The following is a 16,629-nucleotide window of genomic DNA, read 5'->3' on the forward strand; positions in this document are numbered from 1 at the left end:
ATTCCAAAGCAGTGGAAAGTAGTCGAAAGACTGCCCTCCGGAGGCTAAAGACCATAAAGTCATTCTCCAGTCTTCAATTGTACCTTTAAACAAAGTGCAAAAAAGAATTGTGATATCAAACTCACTAGGGATTAGCTGTTGTCATAAGAATCATGAGCCATATAAAATCATATAAAAACATCTTCAAAATGGTTTCTCCATATGCACACCCAGTCAGCAACCACTCACTCTATTGTTGCTATAAAAAGGAAAGTAGAGTCATACAATTAGTGTAGTTTCTTTTAGTTCTGTAACACATTCTGTATACCAAAATATTAAACCCAACAAACACTAACAAGAGAGATTAAAGTAACACAAACACTTGAACACATGGATGCAGGTCAAAGTAACACTATCCTCGGAGATAAATAGAAGAATATGTGAGTAAATTGGTGTGTGTGTGTGTGTGTGTGTGTGTGTGTGTGTGTGTGTGTGTGTGTGTGTCTGTATGTGTCACATGATCCAAAAAGTAGGTCCTGATTCCCCACACAGGACATGAACACATTCAAAGCAAGAACTTGAAAACACTGTATATAAAAGGGGAGGAAGAGTCATTGCTGGTCCCAAGATGAGGTTGAGGAGTGGCAACTGGTGCAGGAGTGAAGGTTCGGATCCAGGTTCCAGTTTAGTAGGGACGGTCCCTGCGGTCGTGCCGGTGGTCTGACCTGCGAGCGCACCAAAAGCAGCACTCTCATTATCCTCACCCACCCTCATAATCAGTGTAATCCTGATAGCAGTGTAGTCACAGTGGTTGTCAGACACATGAGAGTTACAGTATCAGTATGATTTTTATTTCACAGCAAGGAAAAGACTGCTCACCTTCCATCCATTTTTCCTGGGCCGAAGCCTCCACGGTCCCCACCGCGCCCTCTGAATCCCCCGCGGTCTCCCCCACGACCTCGGAATCCTCCGCGATCAAAGCCACCCCTGCCCCCTCTGTCTCCCCCGAAGCCCCCTCCTCCTCCTCCTCCTGCAAACAGAGAGATAAAAAAAACTTTATAAAAAAAAAGTCTTTCTCTTGGCTGCATTAACATTGTATTGCTTTTACAAACTTTGATAAGCTGCTACTGTTAAACTCATTACAAGCTCTATAGTTGTGAAAGATTGTTGTTTAAAGTGTTTAGTGTTTAAAAAAACTCTAACATCTATGCAGAAAACTCCCCAACTTAAAACCCATTATTTTGCTTGCCCATCCATCCATCCATCCATCAATTCCTCTCTCACCTCCCAAGGGTGACATCCCTCCAGCTCCCTCTGGTTTAGGGCCTTTGCACTGGTTGCACTCATTCCTCCAGGAGAAGTTCAGGTTCCCACAAGTCCTGCATCAATATATGACCACATTACCAATAGAAGTGACATGCACTTATAAACCTGGACCTGCAAGACCAATCAACAGTAAATGGCCACAAACTCACGGATTGGAGCACTTCCAGTCTCCAGCTCTCTGCTGCCCACCACCACCACCGCCGCCGCCTCCTCCTCCTCCTCCTCCTCCTCCTCCTCCATTGTTGCCTGGGAATCCTCCTCCTCGACCACCTCCAAATCCTCCCCGGCCCATGGGCCCTGCAGGAGGGGACAGCACACGCTCTGCACGAGACTCCGCACTCTGCGGGGACTGACCCCCAATATCGTGCTGCACAAGGACTAATCAAATCAAGTCTCCTTTTAATAACACAGGCCTTTTTAATCACACAACCACACACACCCACACACGCGCACACAACAACTCACCCCCTCTGCCTCGACCACCTCTCAGGCTTCCTCCTCCACCGCGTCCAAACTCTGACCGCCGGGTGGCAAAGGACACCTTTATGCGGTTCCCGTTAAAGTCTTTCCCTATTCAATTCAAGTTGGAAAGCGAAGACATCAGAACACACTGTGGGCCAGACGATTCTGATGAACACAACAGCAATACAAAACCTGCCAACTAGCCACCTTGCCAATCAGACATGCCAGATAAGTCCCAATCTATCGCTATAGGAGAACTGACCAATGAATCCAACTTACCATCAAACCAGTCAATGGCTGCCTTGGCTGAGGGCGGGTCATCGAAGGAGACGGTGGCTTCTCCTTTCAGCTTGCCGCTGTCGCGGTCTGTGTAGAGGTTTATCATGGGCAAGCCTGTCTTCTTATTGATCTGAGATGTGAAGGGAGAGAATGAAGTGAGCACTAACACCAATGTTGACCTGGAAAAATGACCTTGATAGAGGCACATTTCTGTTGCAATATAAAAACAATAATAGTAATGATTAGGAAGTATACTTCAGGAAACATACATTCCAAAATTGCCTGCATGAAATGAGAAAAATGTTTGAAGAGACATTTTAATGCTAGCACTGTGGAGAGGTGGAGGCCAAGGTTTGCAGCCAAAACAGTTGCTAACAAGCTGAACACTTGTGAGTCAAGTAAGTATAAGTATAAGTATAAGTATATATATACTCTTTTGATCCCGTGAGGGACATTTGGTCTTTGGGACATTTGGCGCTCGGGGAGCAGTAAGGGGTTAGGTGCCTTGCTCAAGGGCACTTCAGCCGTTCCTACTGGTCGGGGATCGAACCGGCAACCCTCCGGTTCCAAGCCTGAAGCCCTAACCAGTAGGCCACGACTGTCCCCAAGTCAAACACCTGTGCATGTGATATTTGGCTAAACATAACTGAAATGACCAAAGAGAAAAGGCAGATGTACCTTGATGATGCCAATCTGCTTGAAGTAGTCAGCCACTGCGTCCACGGTGTAGGTATCACCCAGACCCTGGACGAAGATGGTGTTGTTGTCAGAGTTATCCTGATCTTGCACTGTGGAAAAGAGAGAGAAAGGCATACATTAATACACAGATATACATTGTGATCCACACCTACAAAAACTGAAAACGGATATAAGCAACAAGGCACAAAAACGTCTGGTGGTAGGGCCAGGTCTCTAAGCATTAACATATTTGAAGTGGTAACTATAGGTAGTGCTGGTTTGGGTGACTATAAGCTACTTACTTGAGTTTGGCCCTCCAGCTCCTCCAGGTCTGGGGCCTGACAAGACAGAGGGAGGAACATTAGCTGTTTGCAGGAAACACCCAAATAGATACACCAACACAACTCAAATAGATAAACCCTTAAAAAGTATCTCCCTCACTTCTGAGCATGCTTCGCATTTCCTTCTGGAAACTGTAGAACAGGGTTGGCCTTTTAGACCGCAGGTCTAACTGTAGTCCACCCAATCCCTTAAGGCTTCACATTGACCACACGCAGAACCACACACATCAACGCCGACCGCCTCACACACTTACAAATGTATGTGTACACCCATACAAGCACACACATGGCTAAACTGCTGATTCATGACTGATCTCAGAAGTTGTCAGACTCATGAGTTGATTTACCAACACACTCCTACAGTTCTCACAGTTCTATTACAGGTATTATCACCAAAAAAGGTACCACATCCAAAACCATATTTGCATTTTCCTTGTGTAGATGGAAGCATTTTTTGTCACAGTTGGAGAGGGCAACATTCATTTTACACATCCTTGTGGTTTTTGAAGACTATTTCATAATTTTGTGAACAGGTAGACAGAGGTCAACCATGCTTTGCAAACCTCGGCTGATCTCTCCCCAAGTCCCATAAGGTGTTTATATTGCATTTTGATTAATGCCACATCACATAAAAAAGAACAAACAAAAAAAAGTAACAATCATGGGAGAGACGTTGTGAAACAGCAATAAATCTTTCATCACCAACTTATTTCCTTGATGTTACATTGTGCATACAGTTCATCAGCTCAAGAGGCTTTCACATTCACTCAAACAGATCCAGAGATTTTGTCTGTGTCTGTGAAGGTTTATCCCACCTTCACCAAACCCATATTTCGACACTCCTACAAAATGCTCTAAATTGTCTTTTGGCATGTCAACAAAGCACTCTGAATTTGCATTTCTGGACATCCATGAGTTTTCAAGTAAAGGACCTCTGGGTCTTGTCCTTCAAGGATTATTAAGCTGCCTTGCAGAATCAATTCGGAAATGACAGCTTGTTTGGTTTGAACATTTGGGAACTCAGTTTTGCAGACCAACTGAACTAAGCAAATACATGTAATAAAGATAGCATTTCCAACGCACTGTACATAACATCTGCTGAGGGTTAGGGTTGAGTACTTAACATCTGCTGAGGTTTAGGGTTGAGTACCTCTAGGTTTTTATGTTTCTGAGGTTGTGGAGAAAGGTGCTAAAACTCTCGGTCCAAAAGGCCACGCATACCAATGTACATTTGTACTGTACATAAACGCATAAATAAATAAATGTTGTAAGTTCAACTGGATACAACAGAACAATTCTACCAGCATAATGGAAACACACATCAACTCCTAGCTCCTCTGAGAAACATGTGCATTGAAAATGACTCTTACCAAGGAAACAAAGCACTAATCAGAATGCATTACAGTGCAACCCAAAGCTAATCCAGCAAACACCCAGTGGACTTGCACAATACCTCTGGTAGTGTTGGGCTCCCAATAACAAAATGTGATGACAAGTAAATGAATCATTCCCCAACGTACAAAGGCAGATTTCTTTTGTTTCTTCAGTGTGTCTGGGCAGCAGTTCACAAGATCAACCAATGGACCAGTATTGCATGTGTGCAGGACACATCCATGACTGAAATCAACTCAACTTTGGTACATTTTGCTTCTGTGACAGTACCAAATATTGCTGGTACACTTGATACATCTGGACAAGACGCCACATCAGTGTTTGAAGGCAAACACTTAAGTGAGACATGCTAAGGCTTGGTATTTGTCGTGTTTTTATTTATGCAATAGCATATGATGTGAAAAGGTATTCCCAAGGGTTTCTGTATGCAAGACATCTTGATTAGCCTGAGACTTTCTTGTCTGAAGGTAATCTTAAAATCTTCGCATTCCTCCACTCAAACCCCTGACAAACTCAGTCACAGATTGGACATCCAGGATGGTAGTCAAATATGAAGTCAAAGTCGACAAGTTTGAAAAACAAACAAAAAACAAAACAAAAAAACTTGCGAGTTTGATCTAATTTACCATGACCATTGACCCAGATCTATTAAATATCACGACATATCTACTGGTAACAAAACCAACCAAGTGGAAAGAATCATCAATATATATATATAACATTAACAGCTAACCATCTGATCGCATTTTGTTATGAACATATTATTGTGTATGGCAGTATCAAGCAGCCTGTGTTCTTGATGCACATGAAAGCCAGGCCCCCCCATACACATACACCTAAGACACACCCAAAGACCATGTGCAAACACAACCACAATGAACACACACAACAAACATGATACAGACGAATTTATCAATTTAGAGATTGTCATTTGACATATCTACATTTTACGTCTAACCATACAGGTATTATTGACTGATAGAAGCCATTCTTTATAGTCCTTTTGTCTTTTAGTCAATCGCATAATATGAAAAGCATGAACTGAATAGTTGATTTCCCCCACTGTTAAGTAGAGTAACCTCCCATGTGTGGATCAGACATGCTGGAGAAAGCCCTCTTTTTTGTAAACCCTTCTAGAGTCTCATTTAAAGAGTTTGTCACTTACCACCAAACTTATTGAATCCTCCTCGATCGGCCGTGCTGATGGAGAGGGAGAGAGAAGCAAGACGATTGGGCCTCTGGTGTGTGTGAGCCCGACCTTCCCTGCTCCCCCACACAATGTGGCTTTGAGGGGGTCAGGACCACCCTTCAGTGACTCCATCTCCACCCCTCTTCCCTCTTTTCTTTTTTCTTCTCGCCTGCTCCTTTCCCGACCCTCATGTCAATATTTCAAATGCCTCTAACCCTTAGATTTAACAGCAGCAGCAGTAGCAAATGATTATCTTTCAGGATCACATCTCTTAGCAACTGCTTATCCCACTGAGGAGATGTCTGAAAGATGCTTTGGCATTCTGACGGACTTTTCTTTTTGGTGAGACTTTAATTGCCCTTTTTACCAAGTTCATTGAGTCACCACTCAATACAACAACCAAACGTTACCAATCACATCTATTATGAATTCATTTCTTTGCTCTCTTTCCTTTGATCACTTCGCATGACTTGCTGGTTTTGAGTTGTTGTGTTTGAGCTGTTAACTCTGCTTCAATACCATATCAAGTCCCATTTTCACATAGATTTCTTCTAAAAACCCTTTCCCTGCAACTGTGGCTACCCTGTCAGAGCCCCATTAGGATATTTGCAGGCTAGCCCCTTGTGCCCTACCCCTCCTACTTTTAAAGCAAAGCCAAGCACAACACGCCCTGATGGACGTGAGACCCTAGGAGGAGATTGGTAGAATAATTAAAACATTCATCACATATGGCTGTCACCCTGCAGGAGGAGGGAGGAGAGGTAAGGGATCAAGGACCATGACAAATGTGAGCCAATGCCACGAACACTTATGTGTTACAACCAGTAAATAGGTTAATATTAATACCATTCTCAATTTAGTACAGTTACCAGCATTTAGGACTACAGAGCAGTTTTTTGTTTCGGTAATAATGAGCTACAAAAACATCCAAACTGAGCGGTATGTCTAACGTGTGTACTTTTTACCTCTACCTCTAGTGTAGAAAGTCTGCAGCAGTGCCTTTACATAGGTTTGGAAGAAAAGAGTGCATCCAAATGTAACTTAAGGATTCAAGTGTAATGCGTGACACTGTTTTGGAGTTCGCATGCTGTGGTTATAAGCACCTGGTCTGACATTGGATTACAGGGCCCTAACCCTTTGGTGAGTGCCGAGTTACTTTCTGAAAGGACAAAATGTTTCCTGCTGTATTTTACTTAAGCTCTTGACAGGATTGCTCACATATGTAACACACCATTGCACTGAATCACATATAAAGTCAGTGTTCCTTGTCACAGTCAGATGTCTCAGTTCAAAGCTGCTGTGATCAATGCTGAAGACTCCCCGAGGAGCCACATGGTTTAGTTTAGTTTAGGGCTCTAGTGATCGATATTTTCTGAGTCCCCCTTTAAGCATTGTGAACCACAGACTTTCCTAGCTACGGTCAGACAACACTGAGCGGTGAGAATACTTGGTGGAGACTGGGATGGCAGTCCACAAAGCTCAGAGGATTACCATCTCAAAGGTTAAAGGTCACAGATACCTTCATCATCCACTGAGATGATGCCAACAAGATTCAAATATAACAAAGATAAGCCAGAACTTGTGCTTTGTACTTGTTGAGATGTGCGAGTTAGAGATATTTAAAGCACAGCAAGACTGGATCACAATGGTGTGGTAGAGACAATAAACCCAAAATCCGTTATATGATCTGTGTTACCTCAGTCTTTCCAGAAGCAATTTACCCTCTAGTGTTTAGACCTCATGTAACGCTTGTTACCAGTTGAAGTGAGGACAACCCCAAACAGTAAGAAGTCTCTTTGGTAGCAATAGTATTAGAGATGTTTTTTCTTTTCAAACATTGTGAACACAATAAAACCATGTCACAGCTTCATGCCACCTGATTTGTTGGCCATTCTTACCATCATATGAAGGTCCAGGTAGTGTACATCCATTAGGTTACCAGAACTTAGGTGACCACAGCTCACACTTCACACATACCATATCTCAAGTAAATTAGTTTTTGAGAAGGCTGGACAATTAGGAATAGGCATTTTAGCACTTCTATACTTTCATTTGCTGAGTCACGTACCCTCCAACATCTGGAGTATTAGATTAATTCATGCACCTTGACATGAGCTGCCTGTGGGACTGTGCAGTGAGGGGAGAGAGAGCATGGCTCGATGCTTACCCTATGACTCCTGGTCCTCTGGGTCCTCCACGGCCTCCCCTCTCAAACCCCCCATCTCCTCCACGGCCTCCAAAGCCCCGGCCGCCTCCGCGGCCTCGGCCACCGAACCCGCCGTCCAAACCCCTGAAGCCTCCTGCCCCACTGTCTCCTGTGGGGGAGTCCGGGGCATCATAGCCTAGGGAAAGGACACATCAAAGGAAACCCATGGGCAGCTTATTTTGCATCATATGCTAGTAAACACGTAAGCAGATTTTTAGGTTTTTAACACTTTTTTTATATTTTTTATATATATGTATATTATATATATATATATATATATATATATATATATATATATATATATATATCGTTTTTTTCCCCCATCCTGATTCTCAAATACATTTTGATGTTACCATGGCCTATTAGCTGAACAACTATTATTATTATTATTATTATTATTATTATTTATTATATATATTTAGGGGGGGTCCAAGTTATCCAAGCAGTGTAAATGTAAAAAGCACAATGCAGGCTTTGCAGCCAAATGAAACAGCACCTACACACAACAAAAAGATCAGCATTTTACCTCCTCCCTGACCGTACTGGCTCTGCTGTCCGTAGCTCTGTGGTGGGGGCGAGCTGTAGTTTGGCGTCTGGCTGTAGGCCGAACCCCCGTGCTGTGATGGCGGCGGTCCCCCGCTGCCCCCGTAACTTCCACCCTGGCCGCCGCTGCTCCCACCATAGCCTCCGCTCTGAGGCCCGCTGCTGCCGTAGCTGCCTCCGCTGCTGTAACCTCCACCCTGTCCACCACTGCCACCGCTGTAACCTCCACCCTGTCCACCGCTACTCCCGTAACCGCCACTCTGGGATCCATAACTGGATGACTGGGAGCTGCTGCCATAGCTGAGAAAACAATCCAGAACCAGAAAACAAATGCAGTTACATGCATATACAGAGCAACAAACAACAAGGTCAAACTCTTGACAACAGACCTGGTTTTACCACTATATAGATACGGATGGATAGACATTGTTCAGTTTGTTACATGTATGTCTGTAAATGACAGCTATGTGGCAGACTATCACATCCTAAATGACTATATTAATACTACAGAGTAGATTCTCTTCCATCATGACGTGTTCCTCATTACTGACCTGGGGGCAGAGGGAGGAGAAGCAGACTGCTGCTGGCCATAGCTGGGGTAGGAGGATTGCTGGGAGTAGCCACTCTGGGGAGGCTGGTTGTAGGCTTGACTGGACTGATTATAGCCCTGGGACGGAGGCGGAGAGCCATATCCACCTGAGGGGAATCAAGCAGGAGAAGTTGGTCACAGGCAGTCCAAGGTCACATTAGGACATGTAGACAGGGGCGCCGCTGGGGGGGGGGGGGGGTTTAGTTAGGACGATTCTATGGGCCCCGGAATGACAGGGGGCCCCAGAATTAATCTGTCATAGGGCCCAAATTTTCTAGCAGCGCCCCTCCATGCAAATTCAGGCACCTGACTGAGACTGCCCGTAGCTGGAGTTGTAGCTGCCCTGGTTGTAAGAGGCTGAGGACTGTTCAGGGCTCTGGCTGTAGCCACTGTAGGGCTGCTGGCCGTAGCTCTGGCCCTGGGGTTGGTTAAAGCTGCCACCACCACCACCCGACTGTCCACCATAAGCCCCATATCTGTTGACCCAAGACAACACATAACAGTAAGCCACACAAACCACTTCTATCAATATATTATCAAAATCTTTGATATATCTATCAATATATTATCAAAATTAAAAAAATTCTGTCTTGTTTTTCTAAGCTTTTGTAAGTAAGCTATCCATCCACAACAGACTACAGCCTCAGTAAAATGTCCACTTACCCATGGGATGAACTCTGGGAATAATCTGGGAAAAGAGAAAATCTGTCAAAAAATCTGGCAAACAATGTTCCAACTAGACCAATCAAATACATTCAGGTTTCCGGCTCAATTCAGTGAGATTATCAAGTGGCTTGGTTTTGGCTGGGGGTCATAGGCTGTCTAGCACATTCATTTTGGAGGTTAACATTGATTCATAATTCGTCGTTTATTATTTTACAGCAGTGTAATTCACTGTTCAATTTAAGTTGCTGTTCATTTTTAGAAAAAAAGTGTAAAAAGTGCAATGTCACAATATTGCAGCAGAGGGTAATAGCAGCTGTGCTAGAACCATAGACTATACCATAACTAGAAATGATGTATCCCCTGCTCCATAGCAACCAAACGGCATCTAGCGTTGACTAACGTTATAGCAAACTAGCCTAGCTAACTACTATCACATTATTGAGTCAATTTGGTCATGCGTTACTGCAATTATTAGTAACACATTACTATCACGACACATGCGTCGTACAAAAAATTCTGTTCAGCGGGTCTGCATGGATATATTAAATGTAGGTCACGGGAACGTAGCTAGGCAGAGTGACGCTTATCATTAAGCACAGACGAGACTTAGCGAACAAAATGGTGGGATCCGACATGTTCTTCAGGATGACCTAAATCTCCTGACTCTAACTTTATTGTAATTCACATCCTTTAAATAATGTCACACTGATATTCTTGCAACAACACACTTTCAGGAAGACATGAGATTACAGCATAAACGTTAACTAAGCACTCGGGTCACACGGCTAGATGCTAGTAAATGCTAACGATAGCTAACAACCTTCTGCAGTCCTAGCATCGAACAAGCGATAATTTGCATCGGTTTACGTTATTACATTTGATAATAACCTATTGCTGACAGTCACGCAGACACTGCAATATAAAAAAACAGAGAACAGTGTGAACTACATCGAGCTGTTAGACAACATATAAGTTACACGTACCACTAGACGCCATATCCACGGCTGCTGCCTTATCTGGATGCAAACAGCTGATGTCTACAAAGCTTGCAGAGAACTGACAGCACTGCGCCACACAACCGTGACGTGCGCAGGTTGAGCGGACATCCTTAGAACAGCTTCACAATACGCACATAATACAATATCATGGAATATTGCTCTTGGATTTACTTTGTATTAATGTATTGCTGGTGTAAGTATGTTTATTATAAAACTACACCTTTAATTTCATGGAATGTTGCTCTTGGATTTACTTTCTATTGATTTATTGCTGGTGTATGTTATAAAACTACACCTTTAATTTCAGAGGTGCATACAGTTCTGAATAAAAATTCAACACACACACACACACACACAATTTCAGTAACTCTGTAACAATGAACAAAGACAACACAGCAGTGGGTACAATAGAACCATTTACTTAAAAATCCAAACAAACAAAAAAAAAATACAAAACAACAGATCGCAATGTGCAACAATATATGCTCTTATCACTAAGAATATGAACGGAGAACCATAGGAGAGACCTCTGATGCATGGCAAGTATGAGAGGATAGCCAGGGTGCCTCTGGATGGACCTCATTTCTTGGAGAACTTGGCCTGCTTGTGTTTGGGTGGGGCCCATTTCAGACACACTGTGTCCACTGCCGAGAGACAAACAGACCCATTAAGAGACAAAGAGACCCAAGTGCAGTCATAACCACATCACACATATTAAAACACACACACAGACAAACAAACATACACACACGCCTGGGATTTGGGGTTTCTTGTACTGAGCACATGTATTATAGGACACAAATGTAAGCACACACGAATGCACGCAAACCCACCTGTGATCGGGGGTTTTTTGTACTGAGCACTCTTCAGGTGCTCCTCCACCAGTTTGGGGGTGACACAGATGACATGCTGGCCCTTCCAGTACTTCACCATGTTCAGCGACTGCAGGGTGCTGATGATGTCACTCTGTGTGATGCTCGTCATCTGACTGCAAAGCAGAGAATGTGCAATGAGGTCAGAATGGGGAGTGTCTCTTCAATACATCTCAGGTCCAGACGACTTCAAACAACGAGTCAGCATGTGGCATTTGGTAATTACTCAAAATGGATGTGTTAACACAGGTGGAGCTGACTACAGAAAACTACTCAGGGATCAAAGAAGTGATGTCTCTTCAAACAAGCGCTCTTAAGTCAATATGAAAGATGTTTCACGCTGATGTGAGATTCTTGAGCGTTTACCTCAGGTCTTTGATGGACAGCGTTCCCCTGAAATCTCGTAAGATCTCCAAAAGCACCCAGGACCAGTAGCTCCGGTAGCTCAGCTTCCCCAAATCTGACAGCGGCTTCTCCGGCGAGCCCACGGTGTTCTCCAACTTTGACAACTCATAACCTAGAATGGTGAAGAACAGATCAGAAAGTCAATGGCACTACGCAGTCACCTCAGGAAGATGGGCAAGTGCAACTTCTTCTTTTCCTTCAGCGCATATCCCACTACAGGACAAGCCAGGAGAAGCAAATGTATACTTCCTGCCACCCAGAGGCCAATCATTGTCATTACTAGCTCTGTCAAAACAGTCAAACCCACTTTCTCCAGCAGGAATACAATTCTCTGCAGTGAGAAAAGATGCTCGTTGAGGCAGAATCAGGGATAACAGTTCATATTACTCACTGAAAGCTATTAGGAATTTTCCATATCCTCTCCGCTGGTATGGAGGAAGTGTGAGGATACAGGCTACATTATTGCCGTCGGGTGACTCTTTCTCCTGCACACAGAAAATCAGACTGTCAGCCATCATCTCACTCTATTATGTCAAAGTGTTATACAGGGTTCCTACACATTTTCCATTTCAAAATTCCGTACTTTTTCCATACTCAAATGTTCAAACTTCTCGGTAGATTTTTCTGACCGTATTCTAGATATTGTCAATGGAGTGTTCTACTAGCATTGTGAAGAGCTGTATAATAATGTTTATTATTAACCTTAGAAAACACTTGCCCATTGTTGGATACTTTTTGATGGGGAAGTGCTGTGTTGGACGGTGCACTCACATTTGATACACCATACTACATATGTTGGAGACTAGTGCACTGCTGGCAGAGGCCTCAGAAATCACCGTAAACAGTATTATTTGTTTGCAATAACAGTTTATCAGATAATGCAGTATCCATGTCTTGGTAACTTTTACAAAATCAAAACAGTCTACCAGTGTTTTAGCCGAAAATAGCAGAGCTAGGTATAGGGCACGTGCATAGAACTGGGGTTTTCGATTTGGTTTTGGTACCAGGGTCGCCTTGTGGGAGATTTTTTTTTGAGGACCCCCATTCAATTGTATCTTGATGATGTGGACTGACATCTTAAGCTACACAACAGTAGGAATGGTTTATTATGGCCTGAGTGGAGTGATTAGCACTGTAGATGCAATAGTCTGGAAACACAAATATTTCTCCATACCCTTGTTTCTTTTTTCCATACTTATCCAGACCTGGAAATTACTAAAATCAAATTCCATACTTTTCCAGGTTTTCCATACTGCGTAGGAACCCTGGTTATATTAATAAATAAGGCAGTCTTCTTGTTTGTGCAACATCATCAGAGTCAGTGATTTTATGTAAATCTTTTTTTGGCCTTAGAGTGGATCATGGATCATAGAGTGACACAGTGTGACTGTATAAGTCATCACAATGCAAACAAACCACATGAGCATAACAATGTTTACGATACACATGCAATACAATGCAATAGCAACAAAGCGATACCTTGGAGAAATATCCCACTATGTGTGCCCCTTGTCTGTTGACCTCTGTCAGAATGTAAAAGATGAATGGCTCCACATCAAAGTATAATGTTTTGTGGTCTAGGAACAGTTTGGCCAGCAAACAGAGGTTCTGGCAGTAGATCTGTAGAAATGGAAGAGAATGGAGCACATATGGGAGATCAGGATCACCAAACTAACACCTTTTATTTTGGATTTAGTCTTTGAACTTCACAGTATTACTGGCAGGTTAAATTGGTTATTGTCTGACCAAAGGGTGGACCAACATTTTAATCTGTATATCCGATGGCTTAGTGTTTTACCGGAATATTAAACTTGTTTTCTTTTGTTGCTTTTAAGGCATGCTCTGGGGTTGTTGTACTCTGGCATCTATTTCACACACTGCTGCAGAGAACAATGCCAGCTTATATGACGGTCACTTTCTTACCTTATGGTCTCGACCGTCCACCTCATACACAGAGATGTTGTTTCTGCGATAGATCTCCTTTCCTGGGGGCTGCCGCCACTGGCACTGAGTCTGCATAAGAAGATGGCGAGCAGAAGAGAATTAGGGAAAAGGAAAGTGTTCAAATGAACATGTATCAATTTCATGAGTAGGAAACCACACGTAAGGGACTTATTTTCCCCATAATGACCGGTGTTCTATACATTATCCCGCTTATTATACAGCTACTTGCCAAAACGAAAAAAATAAACTCCATGATATGTCTCTTTACACTTATTTGTTACCGTTTCGTCGTGGCTTTTGCTGAGAAACAAATAGTTCACAACACACGCTGAACTTGAATCAAACATTCTTTAGAACACAGCTGATCAACCGTCTGCTTTCACTTTTGAATGAAATTCCAAGCGCAAACTCCGTTGCCATTGACAGCGGTCATTCTTGTTTTCAGAGGTCCTTTCCCAAGAAATAATGACCGCTAGAACTTTCGGAAATCCCATTCAAGTCAATGGAGCATTCTACTTGCATTGTGAAGAGCCGTATAATAATGTAATATAAAGCATGAAATTATGAAAATGACTGAGATTAATGCCCTCACCAGATGGTAGCGGAATGTCTTCTCGTACTTCATATACTTCAGACAGTACTCGCAGATCCACAGCTTGGGCTGCTTTCCGTAGTCCTCGGGGAACGGCGAGAAGTACCAGGCATCGATCTCAAAGTTCCCGATCTGGATCTTGTCCACATACTTCACTTTGGTGATCTAGGTGCGAAGGATGGTGAAAGTCCACATAAGTAACTCTTTGGGCCTTTACTGCAACAGGCAGAGCACAACTACAGTCCTGAGTTAAAACTAAGCGGCTACTCAGACTCTTACCGCCTCATGCTCCTTCTCTAGGGCTGCTGTGGTGGGGTCCATCTCTGCGTACGTCTGGGGAACATCACATATAACATTAGAACAGATAAACAAACAAAACACAGCAATTAGCGATACACCAGTTTCCAATTGTGGTTTACAGTGTACAGTATACAGTGACTACAAAATAGGACATAATAAAGTATCCTTTTTTTTGTGGATGGAACGAACAGACTTCTGAAATAACCTACCAAACATCGCTACATTACACTGTCTGATGGACCTCTAATGTACATTAGAGAATAAGCAAGAGCTGTACTTACTTAACTACAGCTGGGGCTCAGTGACAAAAAGTAACACTTGTGATTTATTCCAAAGGAGTTGATCAAGCAGCAGGTGGGGTAGAAGTACCTTCTGGACATGGTTGATCTCATCATGTTTACGTTTCTGGTTGCGGGTGATCTTCCTCTCGGGCTGATCCCCCAGCTCCCCACCCTCCTCCACACTCTTCCTCACCGCGTCCTTCACCGTCTTTGTGAGCGCCAGACGAGACTTGCCCACCCACTCGTCCAGCCGCCGGTTGACTGAGGAGGACAGGGTTAGAGGAGAGGGAAGACATGTAAGCACAGAGTGAGAAAAAATACAGATCTTTAAGCTGAGAGAGGTAACGAGCTTGTATGTAGAACCACTATTGCTGGTGATATTGCATGCGTGTAAGTGTTTCTTTCCAGTTCGTACCGAGAGTACTTACATCCTACATAGTGGACGTAGAACTCCTCTCTGCCCTCCTGCTCATTCAATCTAGACTGGATGACCTCGGCAGAATCTTGGGGCGAAAACAGAAATGAACATGTTAATGATCTGCAAGCAAGGGACTGGCCCACTCACAAAAGGCACCTCTAGAAAACGAGTATGCTTTTAATAGGAACACTGTGTTAGGCCAGTTTAAGTCTGTATGGCCAGACATAATACCAGCTGGGCAGTGAAAGAGCACAAGTTGGAGATAAGAAACCTATTGGTTTCAAAGACATTTAAGATTATTTAGCCTACTGACTTTAGCCATTAACGTTATTGAAGCCGAATACGGCAATAAAAGCTCGCAGACAGAAACCTCGTCTAAGATTCATAGGCTAGTAATCTCTTTCTGCAGCTGTCCAGAGAGATGTAAAATTACTAGAAGCTAACTAAATAGCTGACTGGTATGGGTCCTCTTACCATTATGAATAACAGCCATTTGTTTAACGTACTATTTCTAGTTAACACTATCTGGATAGCATTCCAAGGAGAAACATCATTTCACCCATACCCTTAATGTTATAAACATTAACTGCGAATTGATTCCTTCAGGTAAATAGACTGTTATCGTAATTCATTTCATGGTTTTAAATAGTCTGCAACTCACGCCATGTTTTGTCCGCGCGCTGACAGAGGTATGTCTCCCCAATTTCTACCGTGACCTCTTGCTCCCTTCCACCGCCCAACATTGCTCCATCGCCCGAGCGCGGTGTACTCGAGCCCCCGGCTTCCCTTTCCCTATCAATGGCCTCTCCGTCATCGTCCTCTCCGCCACTGCCGTTTGAGGAACAAGTGGCACGATTTCCAGATTCCAGGTCTCCCCGATCGGTTACAGAGTGACCAGAGTCTAAATCAACATCCATGCGATCGTCGGTACCACAATTATCATAAGCATTTTCTCGAATTGAATGGCGCGCGTTAGCCAGTGCAACACCTACGCCAGAGCCCGACATCTTGGCCGATTGTAACAATAACGTCGAGAGACTTCCGCTGCAACAACATGCGTCACCCAGCGGGAAGCCGCCAGATTGCAGTGGCAGAGCTTTTAGAGGTCCGAGGTCCGTTTAGGCAGAGCAGTAACCTACCATAAGCCTACTTTGGGCCTGTTAAGTAAA

At 43.5% G+C, this 16,629-nt stretch overlaps 2 protein-coding genes across 5 annotated transcripts; both read right to left on the reverse strand.

Annotated features, from left to right (window-relative positions):
* Positions 1-266: 266 nt before the first annotated feature.
* fus (FUS RNA binding protein) lies at positions 267-10,724 on the reverse strand. 4 transcript variants are annotated; one of them, XM_042087462.1, is made up of 15 exons: positions 10,634-10,724; positions 9,648-9,672; positions 9,291-9,460; positions 8,947-9,091; positions 8,379-8,695; positions 7,814-7,988; positions 5,623-5,657; positions 3,027-3,062; positions 2,725-2,834; positions 2,047-2,176; positions 1,771-1,875; positions 1,455-1,683; positions 1,264-1,358; positions 859-1,009; positions 267-704 (listed from the first exon to the last, which is right to left on the reverse strand). In XM_042087462.1, exons 1-15 carry the CDS (start codon positions 10,644-10,646, stop codon positions 665-667), a joined length of 1,776 nt encoding a protein of 591 aa, XP_041943396.1. In that variant the 5' UTR covers positions 10,647-10,724; the 3' UTR covers positions 267-664. The 4 variants fall into 4 exon arrangements, 3 of the variants coding, with proteins under 3 accessions (XP_041943396.1, XP_041943397.1, XP_041943398.1); XM_042087463.1 differs by having other exon boundaries at positions 1,455-1,602; positions 10,634-10,661; XR_006030957.1 differs by lacking the exon at positions 267-704 and having other exon boundaries at positions 992-1,009; positions 1,455-1,672; positions 10,634-10,661.
* Positions 10,725-11,051: 327 nt separating this feature from the next.
* kat8 (K(lysine) acetyltransferase 8) lies at positions 11,052-16,589 on the reverse strand. Its single transcript, XM_042087477.1, has 11 exons — positions 16,122-16,589; positions 15,471-15,545; positions 15,131-15,303; positions 14,741-14,794; positions 14,462-14,626; positions 13,849-13,938; positions 13,405-13,545; positions 12,317-12,410; positions 11,887-12,037; positions 11,482-11,636; positions 11,052-11,292 (listed from the first exon to the last, which is right to left on the reverse strand). The coding sequence occupies exons 1-11, from the start codon at positions 16,465-16,467 to the stop codon at positions 11,228-11,230; spliced, it is 1,509 nt and encodes a 502-aa protein (XP_041943411.1). The 5' UTR covers positions 16,468-16,589; the 3' UTR covers positions 11,052-11,227.
* Between the last annotated feature and the right edge of the window lie 40 nt (positions 16,590-16,629).

The sequence above is a fragment of the Alosa sapidissima genome, chromosome 3 (assembly GCF_018492685.1).
Source record: "Alosa sapidissima isolate fAloSap1 chromosome 3, fAloSap1.pri, whole genome shotgun sequence".
NCBI lineage: Eukaryota > Metazoa > Chordata > Actinopteri > Clupeiformes > Clupeidae > Alosa > Alosa sapidissima.